Source organism: Culex quinquefasciatus, chromosome 2, assembly GCF_015732765.1.
Source record: "Culex quinquefasciatus strain JHB chromosome 2, VPISU_Cqui_1.0_pri_paternal, whole genome shotgun sequence".
NCBI lineage: Eukaryota > Metazoa > Arthropoda > Insecta > Diptera > Culicidae > Culex > Culex quinquefasciatus.
Window position 1 is genome coordinate 2899966 of NC_051862.1, and position 15306 is coordinate 2915271.

The window sequence follows — 15306 nt, forward strand, 5'->3', positions numbered from 1 at the left end:
CGCGATCAGTCTAAAATCATTCCGAAATTTAACCACGATCAACCTACCTTCTCAACGATGCACTGCAGTCCGGACATGACGCCAAAGTCGGGCGCCAGCTGGGGTGACTTGATCATGGCGTTCGGTCGGTAGATCATGTCCTTGGTGTAGGTCGAGCCCTGCATCTTGGTCACGTCGTACCCGAACAGTCGCAGCCACGACTTGAGGTCGTTCATGTAGTTCATCGGTTCCTTCCTGTTGATCGGATCGTTGTTGTGGAACCGGTAGATGAACACGTCCGTCGGCAGACGCATCTCGGTTGCGAGCTGTTCCCAGTACGGGGTCATCCATTGGCCGACCGCCGTGTCGTACAGACGCTTCTCCATGTAGACCAGTCGGGTGTTCGGGTCGAGCAGACCTCCGTGGAAGTCGATTGGCACGAAAAAGTCCGGGTTCGAGTCCTTGACGATCTTGCCGAACGGCGTACGGCGGATCTCCTTCACGATGTTGCCGTTGATGTCGAAGAACGCGATCGGTGATCCGTTCTGATCGGTAGCCACGTAGTATCGCTGCTCGCCGGTCTCCACCGCCACCAGCATGTCACGATCGTCGTACAGGAATCGGAACGTCTTCGCGACCTTCGGGTAGTGAATGTGCGTGATCAGTTCCGGCGCGTTGATGTTCGCGTAGAAGTACTGCGTTACGTTGCCCTTCTCGTCGTGACTTGCCACCAGACGTCCCATATCGTCGTAGAAGTACCACGTCTGGAAGCGATCGCGCTCCAACGCGTGAATAAGCTGGCCTCGGTTGTTGTAGCGATACTTTTGCTCACCTCGACGCACAACGTATCCGCGAGCATCGTAACTGTTGAACTCCACATCACCAATCTGCACCACTCGATCGCCGGTGTCGTACCCCAAGTTGGTCTTGTCACCCTGCTCCAGAATTCCAATGATGTTGCCATTCTCGTCGTACAGATACTTCCAGCTGTTCGTGCCAACGACCTCACTAACGTGTCCATCAGCGTTGTAGTTGACTTTATCAAGCGATGTCACGCGACCAACCATGACCTTGTGCGTCTTGATCCTATTCCTCAAATCATAATCCAGCTCCAACCGATACACGTCAAACGACTTGATGTTTATCAGCACACTCTTCACCCTTCCATGCTCGTCAAAGTCCGTGATCGTGAAGAACTGCTTCGAGGTGTCCTGCACAACCGTCCTGTTGAACGCATTCCTCGTAATCCTCAGATCGCTGATCGCATCCAGCGTTCCCAAGCTCTGTCCGTACTTGAACCGCATGATCGGCAAATCCTTACCGTCAATGTCCATCTCGATTCCACTCATCCTTGCATTTCCATCGTACTGATACTTGAAATGAGCCGACGCCAGCGCACTCTTCGAGCCAAACTTGAGCTTCTCGTCCTTCATCACTCCGGCGTGGTACTTGAACTCACGTCGCAGCTCGAATCCAGGTTCCAGCACCTCAACCAACTTGACCAGGCTCGTACTCTCCTGGTAGGTGTACTGCGTCGATGACAGTCCTGCCAGGATGGTTTCCAACCGACCAGCGTTGTCATACACGAACGCCACCTTGCCCGACTGGTGCGGATGAATCTTGGCCAAGATCTGCCCGTCGTCGTTGTACAGAATCTCGAATGGATGGCGGTTGATCGGCGAGAAGTACTGGTACTTGAAGAACCCAAGCGAGGTTTGCAGCGAGAACGCGTGGATGTGCCCGCGTGGAGTCGTCAACGATTGCAGCGCCCCAGCGTCGTCGTACTGCAGCAGGTAGTCCGATCGGCGCGGAGTCGTCACCTTCAACGGTAGACTGCTGAACATGTCCTTGAACGCGTACACGATCGAGCTGCCGTCGCCGTACTTGATCTCGTTGAGCCGACCTGCGCGATCAAAGGTGTACTCCTCTTTAAGATTGCCCCACTTCCACGAGATCAGCCGTCCGAAGCGATCGTATTCCAGATCCACGTCGGCGTACTCTCCCGACTGTGGGCGGTACGCGACCGGTCGCGAAGACTTGTCGTACGTGACGTTCAGTAATTCGGTTTTGTCGTCCACGGAGACCGTAATCGAGGAGCTGTCCTTTTCGTACTCGAACGTTAGCAGGTTCTCGCCGTTGACGCGCAGCTTGCGGCCGACCTGGGTGAGGGCGCGGGAGTTCTTACCGCGCACGGGGACGTGACGGATGAAGTAGCGCCACTCGAAGCGGTTCGACAGGTCGCCGTTGATTTCGGTGCGCTGCTTGGACGGGACGGGGTAGCTTTCGCCGAGGAGGGGGTCGATCTCGGCGAGCAAGATGTACGGGACGGACTCGACGGACACGGTGTTGCCCCACGGAGAGACGCTGGTGGTGCTTCCGTCGACGAGGACGGTGGTTTTGGTTGCGGCTTCACCGACGCGGGAAACGACAGAGGAGCCTTGGATGAGCATGGAGACTTCGCGTTGGGAGTTTTCGGTGACTTTGACGGTGGCGCCCTTGACTGAGAGGTCGAAGGTTAGATCGATGACCTTGCCGGTTGGGGTTACGGCCGATGTTAGGCGACCAAACTCGTCGTAATTGTACACGTAGGAGCGTCCGGTGGAGTCGAGCTTCGTTTTGAGCAGTCCCGTTGGCCCTTGGTAGTCGAACGTGACGTTGTAGTTGTCTGGAGTGCTGAGTTCGTGCAGCATCTTCATGCGGGTCATTCGGAGACGGCACTTTTGACCCTTGGTGTTCTCGATCGAGTTGACCTGCGAGGTGTAGTCACGCAGCAAGAACACCTTGTTTCCGGCGGCATCGGTGACCGTGCTGAGCTTGCCGTTCGAGGTGTTGACGTTGTACAGGAAGCTGTACGTGATCTCGCCGGTCATGATGTTCTTGGTAGCGATGTGCTGTCCGAAACGGTTGAACACGTAGATTTCTTGGGCGTTCGGGGCGTAGATTTCGTACTCTTTTGATGTTCCGGCTTCTGGCAGGCTGGAAATCACCGATCGGATGCGGTAGTTGGCCTGATCGGCGATGTGGACGTGTCCGTCGGGGGTGACCGTGATGGCCGAGATCGTGTTGAATTTGGCACTGATCGCCAGGTAGTGATCGGCTTCGTAGCAGTCGCAGCCTCGTTCGAGACAGTTGCACTTGGATTCGGCGCCGGCGTACGCGGCGATCTTGCCGTCGGTTCCGATAACGCGGATTCGGTTGATGCGCTGGGAGTCGGACTCGGCGACGTACAGATCACCTGACGGTGCGAACGCGATGCTTTGTGGCATGACGAGGGTGGCGTGAGCGGCAAGATCCGAGTCGAACGTGGTTGGTGAAGCGGATGAGCAGTGAAGGGGTCGTCCCGCGATCACGCGAACTCGTCCGTCAGGCGTCATACGTAGGATCATGTGATCGTCGATGATGTGCAGGGTGTCGTCCAGTGGGTTGATCGTCAGCTCGGTGGGCCATCGGAGGTGCATTTCTTCGATCTTGAGAGTGCCCTCGCACGGGACCGGCTTCCAGTGAGACTTGTGCATGTGGTTACCGATGAGGGTGCTGATCACGCCGTCACGATCGACCATTCGGATGTTGGTTCCGTCGGCGAAGAAGAGTACGTTGTCGGAAGAAATTGCGACTCCCTTCGGGTAGGCCAGCTTGGCATCGCGAGCGAGTCCTCCGTCACCACAGTGGGCTTCATCTCCGGGCAGGCATCGTTCGCCGCTTCCGACGATCGGTTCCCAGTTGTGTTCGGGATCGTGCGAGTCGTCCTTGTTCTTGACCTTGATGATCTGGTGGGATTCCGGGTCGGACACGTACAGCGATCCATCGAGCGGACTGAGGGCCATGTGGTAGCGATAGGAGACGCGGGTTGCGTTGAGTTTCACCACTGTTTTGACGGTTCCGTCGATCATGATCCTTCGGATGTAGTTGAAGTCACCAACGTAGAGAGAACCGTCGGGGGCTGCCGCGAGGGCGACCGGAGCGAGCAATCGCTGCTTGGCGGAAACTCCGTTGCAGTCGTTACAATCCAGCGGTCGTTGATGTCCGTCGCCCATGGTGGTGAGGATCACACGTGGCTTGTGCTTCAGGTAGATGTTGGATCCGTCTCCCTTCTGCAGAATGCCCTCGTGGAAGTTGTACCGGTGGTGAATGTCCAGGTTCCATCCGCCAACTTCGGAGATGCTCATGTCGTGTCCGCTCAGCTTGGTCGTCTGCACGTCCCAGATGATGTCCTTGCAGTCGGTGTACTGATATCCGACCTTGACCACGGCCGTCGTAATGCCATAGACGCGTTGACGGTAGATGTTGAGTCGGTTCCATGGGTACGTGAACTTGATACCCGGGTCAGCTTCGAATACCCGCTCGAACAGGATTCCTTCGATAGTGATCCTCAGGTGGATCAGCTTGAGCGTTTGCGGGATCGTATCCGGAGTCAGCTGCAACTTGATCGTGGACAAATATCCAGCGGCACGACTGCTGTGGTAAACCAGGTTCAGCCCAGTTCCAGGAATCGCCAACGATTCCTGCACCACCTGCGATTCCGCCAAGATGGCGCTCCGATCCGGGCACGCCCCCTGGAATCCGTGCTTCCACGTGGCCAACACGACCGGCTTCATCGAGTCGTAATCGTGCGAGAAGCACGTGTGCGGAATTCCACTCTTCTCCTTGTCGTCCAGCGTAGACATCACCACCGTGTCAATGATGACCACCTCGTTCCACGGCACCTGCACAATCCGTGTCTGCGGCCGGAACGGCGATCGGCCAAACTGCAGCGTGATCGCACCTCCTCCGTTCACCATCAGATCGAACCACCCGTCGTCCCGCGTCAGCGTGAATCCCTCCAAAGGTGTCGAAGTGCTCACGCGAACTCCGACCAGCCCCATCTGCAGCGACGTGACGACGCGGCCTCGGATTACGGCGGAACGGCTGTTTTTCGGATTATTATCAAGCAAGTGATGATGTGGGGTGGGTGGGAAGAGAAAAACAGACATGGAAATTGAGCCTAATTGTTGAATAAATCGGTTTTCGCATGGCATCATCATCGCACACAGACTCTCTCGCAATGTTTTTTATTTATTTATTTTTTTGGGTGAGCTTTTAAGCTCATCCACGAACGCTTGTCTCAGCGGATTAAAAATTACATTTTTGCTACCGTTCCTTGAAAAAAAAAATAACGAAAAACATAAAATAAAAACTATTACAAATGATTACAGCGACGCGCCAAAACGCAGTTGGCGAAACACAAAACTTTTTTTTTTATTTATTATTTCACAAGGGACAAATGGAACTACATACACACATATACATGAAGGGTGATGGATGAACGGGGGGCGGGGGTGGTGATACACAGAAGGGAGGGGGCTGGAGGGAACGTATCATATTTTTTTGCAACATGTTTTGTGGGGAAGAGGTACAAGTGCGTTACGGGAGAAAATAAAATATTAATAAATCATGCATAAATAATAGTTAATTAGTGGGGAAGAAAACAAACAAAAACAAAAAAAAAACGCACTGATATGCTTCAACATTTTTTTTTTCAAACAAAAAAAATCAAAATAAATAAAAACAGAAATACAAGCGCACACATTGCTGCTGGTCATAGCAGGCGGTGTTGCGAATCGTCACACGTGTGTTATGCTGCTGCTGGAAAACGCGGCAGCCTGCTTTGTGGATGCATTTGCGGATTTGACACGTGTGAGCGTGTGTGACAACAACACACTCACGATTTTTTTTCCTACCTTATTTTTATTTGCACACGGTATTAGCGGATGTATTTGTGCGTATTTGTTTGTGTGCGTGTGTGATCGAGTGGTGGGAAAATAAATTTCCATGTTTGCGGCTCTAATTTTATAACATGTCCGAGTGACAGATGGCAATCAAAAAAAGAGTAATTAAATTTGTTTGATTTTTTTTTTGCTGCTGCGATCAGGTTTATCCGTCGAAGAGACAGGATCGTTAATATGTTTTGCATTGTTTAAAAAGTGGGTAATTATCCCATGTATAGTTTGTACTTTCAAATTAATTAATAATGCCGTGTCAGACCCCTTGTGGTGCAAGGGTTAATGATGTTGCTCTATCAGAGTGCATAAATTTAAATTGCTTAAAATATGTGCAGACACAAGTGTCATCAGAAACTTTTTTTCCCCCACGAGCGTACAAGTGTTTTGATTTAATTGAACAAGTTGGTTTCATGAAATGCTGTTGAGTGCTTCTCAAATATGTTTAAACGTACATACCACAAACTCATTATTGGATTCAGTGAAAATGGCTGAAGTCAGTACAGCAGAATTTTCAAGCAAATGAAATTCGATGAATTCCAATATTTGAAAAAAAGTTGATTGGTAATATGAATAAACATCTTCAATTTGATAAATTTGCAACAAAAAAATAAAAAATATTTTTTATTATTATTCTTTTGAGCCACGTAGAAACTCTTTGTTTGCCCTCGTATTTTTTCTAGATAGATGGCGAACAATAACATAAAAAAGATATGTGTATATCAAGTGGTAATTGTCCTGATTGTTTGAAATTAATAACTCTTGTGTAAAACATGTATTTAAAAATAATAGATAAAAATACTGTCCAGACTCGATTATCCGATGCCTCGATTATACGAAGTTCGATTATCTGTATGGGACTTCGGATAATCGAATCACGAAAAAAATATTTTTTTTTCGATTTTATTACTTATTCTTGTTTTTAACATCAAATTTGAGTTCTACGATCCCATTTTAGTCTAATTTGAATAGTTGATGGCCTATTAATTTATAAAATGCATTTTTTTTTTCAATGTTTCGTCACCGCCATATTGGTCGGCATCCTGGATAAAAAAAAAGTTTAGTAGTAGTTTAGGGGTAATACTACTATACTATACTATATACTGTACGCATTTTTCGAACACTTTTTTTATTTTTAGATCTCTTTTCCTTTTCTCCTTTTCCCTTTGAAAATCCATGATTTTTTTTCCTTTAAAAAATCAAGATGCTGATGTAGGTGGAACGTGGTTTAGGGGCAAGCGTGGTTGCCTCTCACCCAGTCGGCTTGGGTTCGATCCCAGATGGTCCCGGTGGCATTTTTCGAAACGAGATTTGTCTGATCACGCCTTCCGTCGGACGGGGAAGTAAATGTTGGCCCCGGTCTATCCTAGAGGGTTAGGTCGTTAGCTCAGTCCAGGTGTAGGAGTCGCTGATAGGCAGTTGGACTAACAATCCAAAGGTCCTCAGTTCGAATCCCGGGGTGAATGGAAGCTTAGGTGTACAAAGAGGTTTGCAATTGCCTCAACAATCAAGCCTTCGGGCACCTAGTTTCGAGTAGGAATCTCGTAATCTAGAACGCCAGAGCAATGCTGTAGAGCGAATAATTTGATTTGTTTTGATTTTTTTTATTTAGGTGAACACAATTCAGAATAATTCAACAATAATTAACAAACTGGAACTTCACTTCAAAACACATAAAACAAATGATATCACCAAACCCTGGACTACAAAAATGGGGTGCTACTCGAAATTCATTTTGATGGAAAAACTTTTTTTTTTTAATTTCAATGATTTTTTCGGCTTCTTAAAGTACATGAACAGTTTGAAAATGAGTTAGTTAGTTTTCATAAGATACAATTAAATTCAATTTGTGTTTTATTAGAATTTAACAATCATTTAGCACTTTCAGGGGAAAATGCTTAGAGAAAATACGCTGCATATCTGCAGTACTCTTAGCAACTTCAAACTTGTTTTGTTGTTTTTTCCTTCAGTTATGCCGTTGCAAATATTTTTCAAAGATTAAGGGAAATGTACCCATTTTCGTCATATTTTTCATATAGAAGCGCAAAAAAAAAATGCAAAGCAAAAGCAAAACAATCCACTTTAACCACCCCCGGGTCTTTTGTGGGCTCTGTCGCAAGTTTTTGCTCATTTCTAGGCATCCGAAGGTTATGTGTGGTGAGTCACCCAAAACCGCAAATGGACCGACGTTTTGCATCCCTATCCGATAGAAGGCCAGGAGGATAAGGCGGGAATAGAACCCGCGCCCCATAGCATTTTAGGGATCGGCAGCCGAAGCCGCTAACCACCGCGCCACGAGGCGCCACGAGCGCAATCAACTAAAAATGATCAAAAATGCTTTTTCCTGCGTCGTGAATAATTTTTATCAAGATTGAACCATTTTGATTTGGTGTTAAATTTCGGTGCTCAGCACCGTAAACATTTTTTCCGCAATTTTTTTTTGTCGTAGCGTAGATTATTTTGAAAACTAATGATTGCAAAATCATCACAACAATTTTGATTTACAATGCTGAATCCAAGGCTTGGCAGAGTCGAGTGACATACACCTTAGGAATTATTTGAAAATCATTAATAATAATTTAAATAGTTTAAAAGTTGCATTTATGTGATTTGAAACTTTGACTGTCATTTTATTTTGCTTAATCGTCAAAAGTGCAACCATTTTGCTGAAATTTAAATTTAACCAGATTGTGATGCATGGCGGCATGAAAGTATATCGAATTCTGCATGAAATCTGTCCTCATGCATTTTTTACGACATAGGGGTTTGACATCTTTGCCCGTTACCGACAATTATCGTCATTACCGATGATTGATTGTATTGCAGAAAAAAAATGTTAACAGAACGAAGATTGAACCATAAATTTCTTGGTTGCTGATACGACACGCTACCACCGCGCCATGGACGCTTGATAAATTAAGAGGGAAAGAGCACCAACATATTCTTCTCTTTGAAGCGTTGCTCGGGGACGCGCCATCATTATATGTGTTGGTGAGAACTGCAGATCGCTGACATGTTTACACACGGGCAAAAATTATCTACGGGCTTGCTGCAAAAATTTTTATAAAATGTAACATTTTCTGCAGCAAATCCACTGTTACAGATTTTGATATATATTTTTAATTTGGGTGCATACATGGACTTTTTTTGTCTATTGAATCGACCATCAAAAGGCTCGTTTTTTCAAAAAAAAGACCGTGCAAATCATACTAATTATAAAGTCCAGACGCAATTATCCGAGTCCTCGCCAAAAAAACCACTTCAGATAATCCAATTACAATTTTTGTCCAAGTCGTTGAGCTCAAATAAGTTTAAAAAATGTTCTAAAGCTCGGATTAGTTATCAAAAAGCCGTAAGAGCCATTGGTAAACAAAGTTCTTTTTGGCTCATACGGCTTTTTGAAAACTCACCCGAGAAAGGAACTTTATTGTATGACGTAACGCAGGTCCATTTTTTGGTTTTTTAGTTTTTATACAGCTTTGGATTCGAACTTTGGCTAATAGAAATTTCGGAAAAGGAGGTTTCAAATAATATAATCTTAATCTTTGAGACTAATAAAATTCACCAATAAAACAAATTGATCTGAATTTAGTTGTGTAAATTTGAGCCTAAACTTTCAAGCAGAAATAGAACTACACATTTTTTTAAACAATCTTTACGAAAAATTGTTTTTCTTAAATTTTCTGATTGTTTTTAAATCAGTCATAATACTTCTTAATTCGACCTCATAGACCCACCTTCACATATGCATATCGACTTGGAATCAAATTTTGAACAAGCGTGGGCTTGGATTTTGGTTTGTGCAGCGAAAAAATTACACTCGATTATCTCCTCGGACTAGCTGAATCGATTTGTGGACCATCTTGGGGTCCCACAAGTTCATATTACAAATTATGAAGTTTAGTGGAGTAAAAAACGGTGTTGGCTAATGTTCGGAAGATAGTAAAAAATGTGGTTTCTGTAAGAAACTATGTATTTTAGAAAAGTATTTAAAAGACCTTTTCGATGGTGCCAAACGATTGAAACCTATCAATTGTATTAAGTACAGTCCTGACTCGATTTGTCGAAGACTCGGAAAAAAATCACTTCGGATAATCGAATCACGAATTTTGTTTTTTTTTTATTGTCTTATTTTTGATTGTCGAGCTTCACTATGTTAAAGTGATTTAGAATTGTAACAAAAAAAAATTTAATAGGCTTAATAGTCTGTTCAAATTTTACCAAAATGGTGTCGCAGAACTAAAATTTTATGTTGAAGACAAAAAAATAAAAAAAAAGATTTTTTTTGTCGTGATCCGGTTATCCGAAGTCTCCTACAAACCCACGTATTATTGAGACTTCGAATAATCGAGTCTGGACTGTATATGAAGTTAAATTTAGAGGACATCGTTATTTTAGAAAAAAATATAATGTCCCCCCTTAAAAAAGATTAAGTAACGTTTTTTGAAATATTTAAATTAGGGTCATCCATAACCTACGTTTTTTTTCTTGTATGGAGAAATGTTTATATGGGGTGAGGGGCCTAGAATTTTGAATAAAGTGCAAGGTTTAGTTATAAAAAACGCTAGTTAATTCATTTACCAGTATGAGGTGATATTGCAAATTTGTTATGAAATTTTGTGATTTTGATTTTGGATTTTGTGTATTTTTTCAAAGCCAGATGATGTACATTTGAATATCAATTCCTGACCAATACACAAAATGATGAAGTGTGCCTATAACTTTTGAAAGTTTTGCCTGAATAAACTTTACCCAGGTATTCAAACTGAACTGGTATTTAGTAATTAATTGCCTTTTTAAGAATTCATTAAATTTCCATTATTTTGAACAAAAATTTATTTGAATTTGAAAAAATACCAGTTATTTCGTATGTTTTGTCTCTGAATACAATCACAGCAAGACATATTTCGCTTTGTTCCCAATAAATGTGTCAGATTTGGCCCCGGATAATCCATCAGTTATGAATACAAATTGGATTAAAATGAAGCACAATGCGTCTCCATGGAGTTGCCCCAACTTCAAAACACTTGGTTACGTTTTTGTTTTATCAAATTGAGGTCAAATCTCCCCACTCGACACACAAACGTGGCAGCTCTAGCACACATACAAAAATGCATTTTCAGCATGTGCTAGCACAATTTTATATCAGCAGGATAAAAAAAAAGTTGAGTAAAAACACGAGAAATCCCGTACACAGCGCGCGCGACACATTTCTGATGCCCTTGTCATCCAATTTTTGGTACGGCGAGTTTTTATTTCGCAGTTGTAGAGTCTCGTGCACTGCATTTTGATTGCCAGCAAGCGCGCGCGAGTTGCACAATATTGAAGTTAAAAATTAAATTTATGCAATTTTTGGCGTTTTTGCAGTTTTCGCGAAGCGAAAAACGAGAAAATCTAGGCTAACGGCCGCCATATCCGATCCAAGCAGGCGATTTTATTTTAATCAAATCGCAACAGGTCCAATTACCGGCCCAATCACCCTATTTTCTCATTTTTCCCGTGTTGTCGCGCAGTTGTTGTGTGTTGTTAAAAAAATTTAAAACGCGATGCAACGCGGCGGATCGCGCGTGTGTGTTTGTATATTCTGTTAATTTTGTTTTTCCACGGTTGGTCAAACACGCACACACACACACGAAAAAAATAAAAACACGAAACGCATCGCTTTCCGGGTCAAGTGACCGCCTGCTAGGATGGCTCTCTTTAAAAATGCAGTTTGCACCAACTGTCATCGCGCAGCAAACGTGTTCGGATTCAAGGCATATAGATTAGATAAGGTAAGGCGGGTTTTCCAGCTGTAAAAAAATAGGATTTTATATGGAGATTTTCAGAAGAGTGAACATTTAGTCATTTTTTGTAGGGTTGTTTTTTTTTTTGTCAAACAGCGTTTTAAAGCGTTTTTTGAACTTAATTGTTTTTGACAGTTGAAAAATCCGCATAACCTTATCTAATCTACACAGATTGGTTGGGATTGGCCGTGAGGTTTCGTCCTGCTTGTATTTTTGTTTTTTGACATATAAAATCGCACATACAATTTCAAAACACACACACACTTACAGAAAGAACAAACAACATAAAACATAAAACTTGTCACGGTACACAAAACTAAAGAGTAATGAGGGTGGTGGGTGGTGGAGGGGGAGGAGTTTAAAAGGTGATTTTCTGGGGATCATTTCGGTTCTGTGGTGGGCGTGGCTTGTTTCTACGAAGGAGCGCGCGTACAGAGTAAAGCTTGTTTTTTTAGTGTCTGACTTGAGTCTGTTTGTGGTTGGGAAGAATTGGGAAAGTTCTATACTATACTCTAAAAAGAGGCAAAACTGATTTCTAGTCCGCCAGACGAAACTAAAGAGAGAGGACGTCGCGTTCCGGTTTTTCGAGGTTAGTTTTTTTTTTTTTTTTGTTAGAGAGCGAGGGCGCGCGGATTTTGCATTTTTCTTCGAGGAGGACTCTTACCTTGCGTTAAAATGATTCCAAAAAACGCTGCACATTTGACACGCACACGCGCGAGACAGTTGAGGGTTAGTAGTAGTTAGTGGTGTTGGTGTTTGGTTAGAGAGAGAGAAAAAAGAGAGATGAAGGAGAAAAGCATTTGTGTTAGAATTTTGATCACTGGCGGCGGGGGTGGTCTCTCATCCAAGTAGGCGTCGAATCTATTGCGAATTTAGTGTTAGTATGGGGACGTCGTAGAGGGGGTTAGTATGGAGAGGGGGTCGAGCACGCAATTCAATTAGTTTAGCGCGAAACGCGATAATTTGGCCAAAATTCAATCTAAAATTTACACGCTCACGTACCAGGTCACTGCGATTGAAGGTCGCGGCGCGGCCTGCTGCGCTCGTGTCAATTTCAAAATGAAAGTTAATATCATAAATTATGCACGGGGATTAACTTTGGGCAGAACGGCCTGCGTATGAAATTGAGATAAATTTAAAGCGCGTGTCGTGTGGGGTCAACCGGTGATCCCGGGCACGATCCGTCACCGCCGTGGCACGGGAAAAGCGGTCCATAATTTATCCCGGTCCCGGGTTAATAATTGATGAACAGCCAGCATTAACTGCCCATCGGTCAAATGGTTATTGCCTGCGTGGGAAGTCAATTTGCTGCCCTTTTTTAAAGATGGCCGCCACAGCTTTAATAAAAATGGCTACCAATCAGATGTCAATCGGTTTTGCGGGGGAGGACAGAAGAGAAAAAAAAACAAAGCAGGCGGACATTATACCGCTAATTTGACTGCCGGACGGTAGCCAAAATGGCGGCGAAGTAGGCGGGCCGGGGCCAATAACAACAATGGCAATAATTAAAATATTATCGCATTAAGCGGTGTTATAATCATCGTGCGATTGGTATAAATTAATTTTTTATAACACTCTCGGCTGGAGGAGCGATTTTTTATCGCGAAAGTAGGGAAGGGGGTCTCACTTTCCGGAGATTATCGCACGTGTGGCGGTTTGAAGAAGAAGGGGGGCGGGGACCTGGCTTCGGTTCAATTGTTAATATTTAATGCATTAATTTATGATAAATAATGGAGAAACACACACTCACACAGACACAAAACTCTGTGTGTGTGTTTGTGCAATTAATACTGTTGGCTTTATTCTCTCTGTCTCTCTCTGTCTGTTTGACTCTGTCTGTCTCGCTCTCTCGCTCTTATTCGATGATCCAGTATTTGCTCGATTGGAGGGCTAAATTGCGCGGATTTAAGACTGCGGCTCAACTGTTAGTAACAAACGGATTTTTAAAATCTTCTTGTTGTTGTTGTTAATGCGGAACATTCAAAATAAAACAAATGGCAATTAGCAGGAGGATGTATAAATAGACGGGGGCACAACATAATATATTCATATGGTAATCATTACAATATTGTCTTTTTTCGCATGAAAACTCGTTAAACGATAAAATTAAAAGTGGCTTCAACTTTGAGCGAATCGATTTTCCTTTTTCGGTCAGAAAAATAGATTCACCCAAACAAGTATCGTTTAATTGTTCGCGGACAAAATAAACTTAAAACCAAAAACAAAACTTTCAACTCACACACACTCAAACGCGACCTACCTCTCATTGAACGTCTCCAGCTTGGCGTAATTCTGCAGACTGCCCTCGTCAATCAGGAACTTCATGCGTTCGAAGAAGGACGCCGTGATGGCCGGGGGTTGCTTCCGCAGCAGAACGTCGATGGGCTTCGGGGCCGAAACGCACAGCTGGCTCGTTTTGCACGAGTGGCTGCTGCAGCACTCGGGGTCCTCGCAGTCGACAAGGCCGTCTAAAATCGAAGAGGTTGGGATTAAATTGACATTTTTAAGGACAATTTTGGTGACTGAGAGGTCCTTTTAAAAATGTTAGAAAATTTATCGCGAATTTTGAAAGGTTAATATGTGTATAAAATCAATGAATTTTTATTTATTTAATTATTTAAAATTCAGCAAAACACAAAATTAAAAGTTTCAAAAAATGAGGGAAAACCTGGAATTTTTAGGAAATTTTATTTGAACTGGAAAATTTAGTGAAAGTCACGGAATTTTAATAGAATTTAAAAATCATACAAAATTAAATTTATGCTTGAAATTTTTTTCACCTCATTTATCCCATTTCATTGTATTATATTATTTTTTTATATTAATCATAATAGTAGAGATTTTTTTAATTGTTTTCTATGATTATATGATTATGAAAAACATAGTGATAGTGACGCTTTTTCATACAGAAAAAAATGACGATAATTTTAAAAATTTTACAATTCATTTGAAAATTAATCTTAAATTGTACAATGTATTCAATAGACTTATCGTTTTTAATTTAAAGTGTTTTAGGCCGTTGCAAACATTTTTCAAAGTTAATGTCCTTCAGAAATGGTCCGAAAAATCCAAAGGCAATTTTTACTCATAAAACATAAAAATTTCATTACAAATAGAAGAAAACAATATTGAGCTCGTTTAAAAATATTTTGACTTTTGATAAAATTCCAAAATACAGCACCGTGAAAAAAAAAATTTCTCAAAAAAAATCGTCAATTCTTAGACATTTTGAAACCCAAGTCAAATTTTGAGCTTTATCAAAGCTGTCTCAATTTGGGGGAGATTGAGCCAAAAAAATCAACTCGCTTCATCAAACATAATTCTTTTGCAATTTTTAATAAAAAAATGCAATAATTTGAAAAAAGTATTAAATTTATTTATACTAGTTATTCTAGTTATGTCAGAAATTCAGCATAAATGTATGTTTTCTTCGAATGTTAATCAAATTTATTTTGTATTTTTTCTACCAACATGGCGGTCACCATTTTTTCTACCAATATGGCAATCACGTTCAATCAGACTATGCTTTTAGGTGAAGCCGTTGATAATTTTCGAAGAAAATTGATCATCACTCTAAAATTCTCTGTAATGAATTCAGTTCAACGAATTTCTGCACCAAAATGAATCAGCATGTGCTGGTTGTTGCCTTCTTGAAGCCACTGAAAGAATTTTTGGTCTAAATCAAATGTGTTTCAAAATTTATATAATTTTGGGTTACAATCATTGACGCCCTAGTTGGCAATCATTGATTAATGACGATTTCCATAATTTTGCAAGGAATGGGA

General features: G+C 42.8%; 1 protein-coding gene across 7 annotated transcripts in view; it reads right to left on the reverse strand.

Annotated features, from left to right (window-relative positions):
- The window catches only part of LOC6034502 (teneurin-m), a 206670-nt gene that overhangs the window by 5537 nt on the left and 185827 nt on the right, over positions 1-15306 (reverse strand). For all 7 annotated transcript variants that reach the window (XM_038251307.1, XM_038251308.1, XM_038251306.1 and 4 more), the window contains 3 exons: positions 13782-13989; positions 12186-12212; positions 48-4884 (listed from right to left, as the gene is read on the reverse strand). In XM_038251307.1, the coding sequence (XP_038107235.1) occupies positions 48-4884; positions 12186-12212; positions 13782-13989 (5072 nt within the window). The remainder of the gene's footprint in view (positions 1-47; positions 4885-12185; positions 12213-13781; positions 13990-15306) is intronic.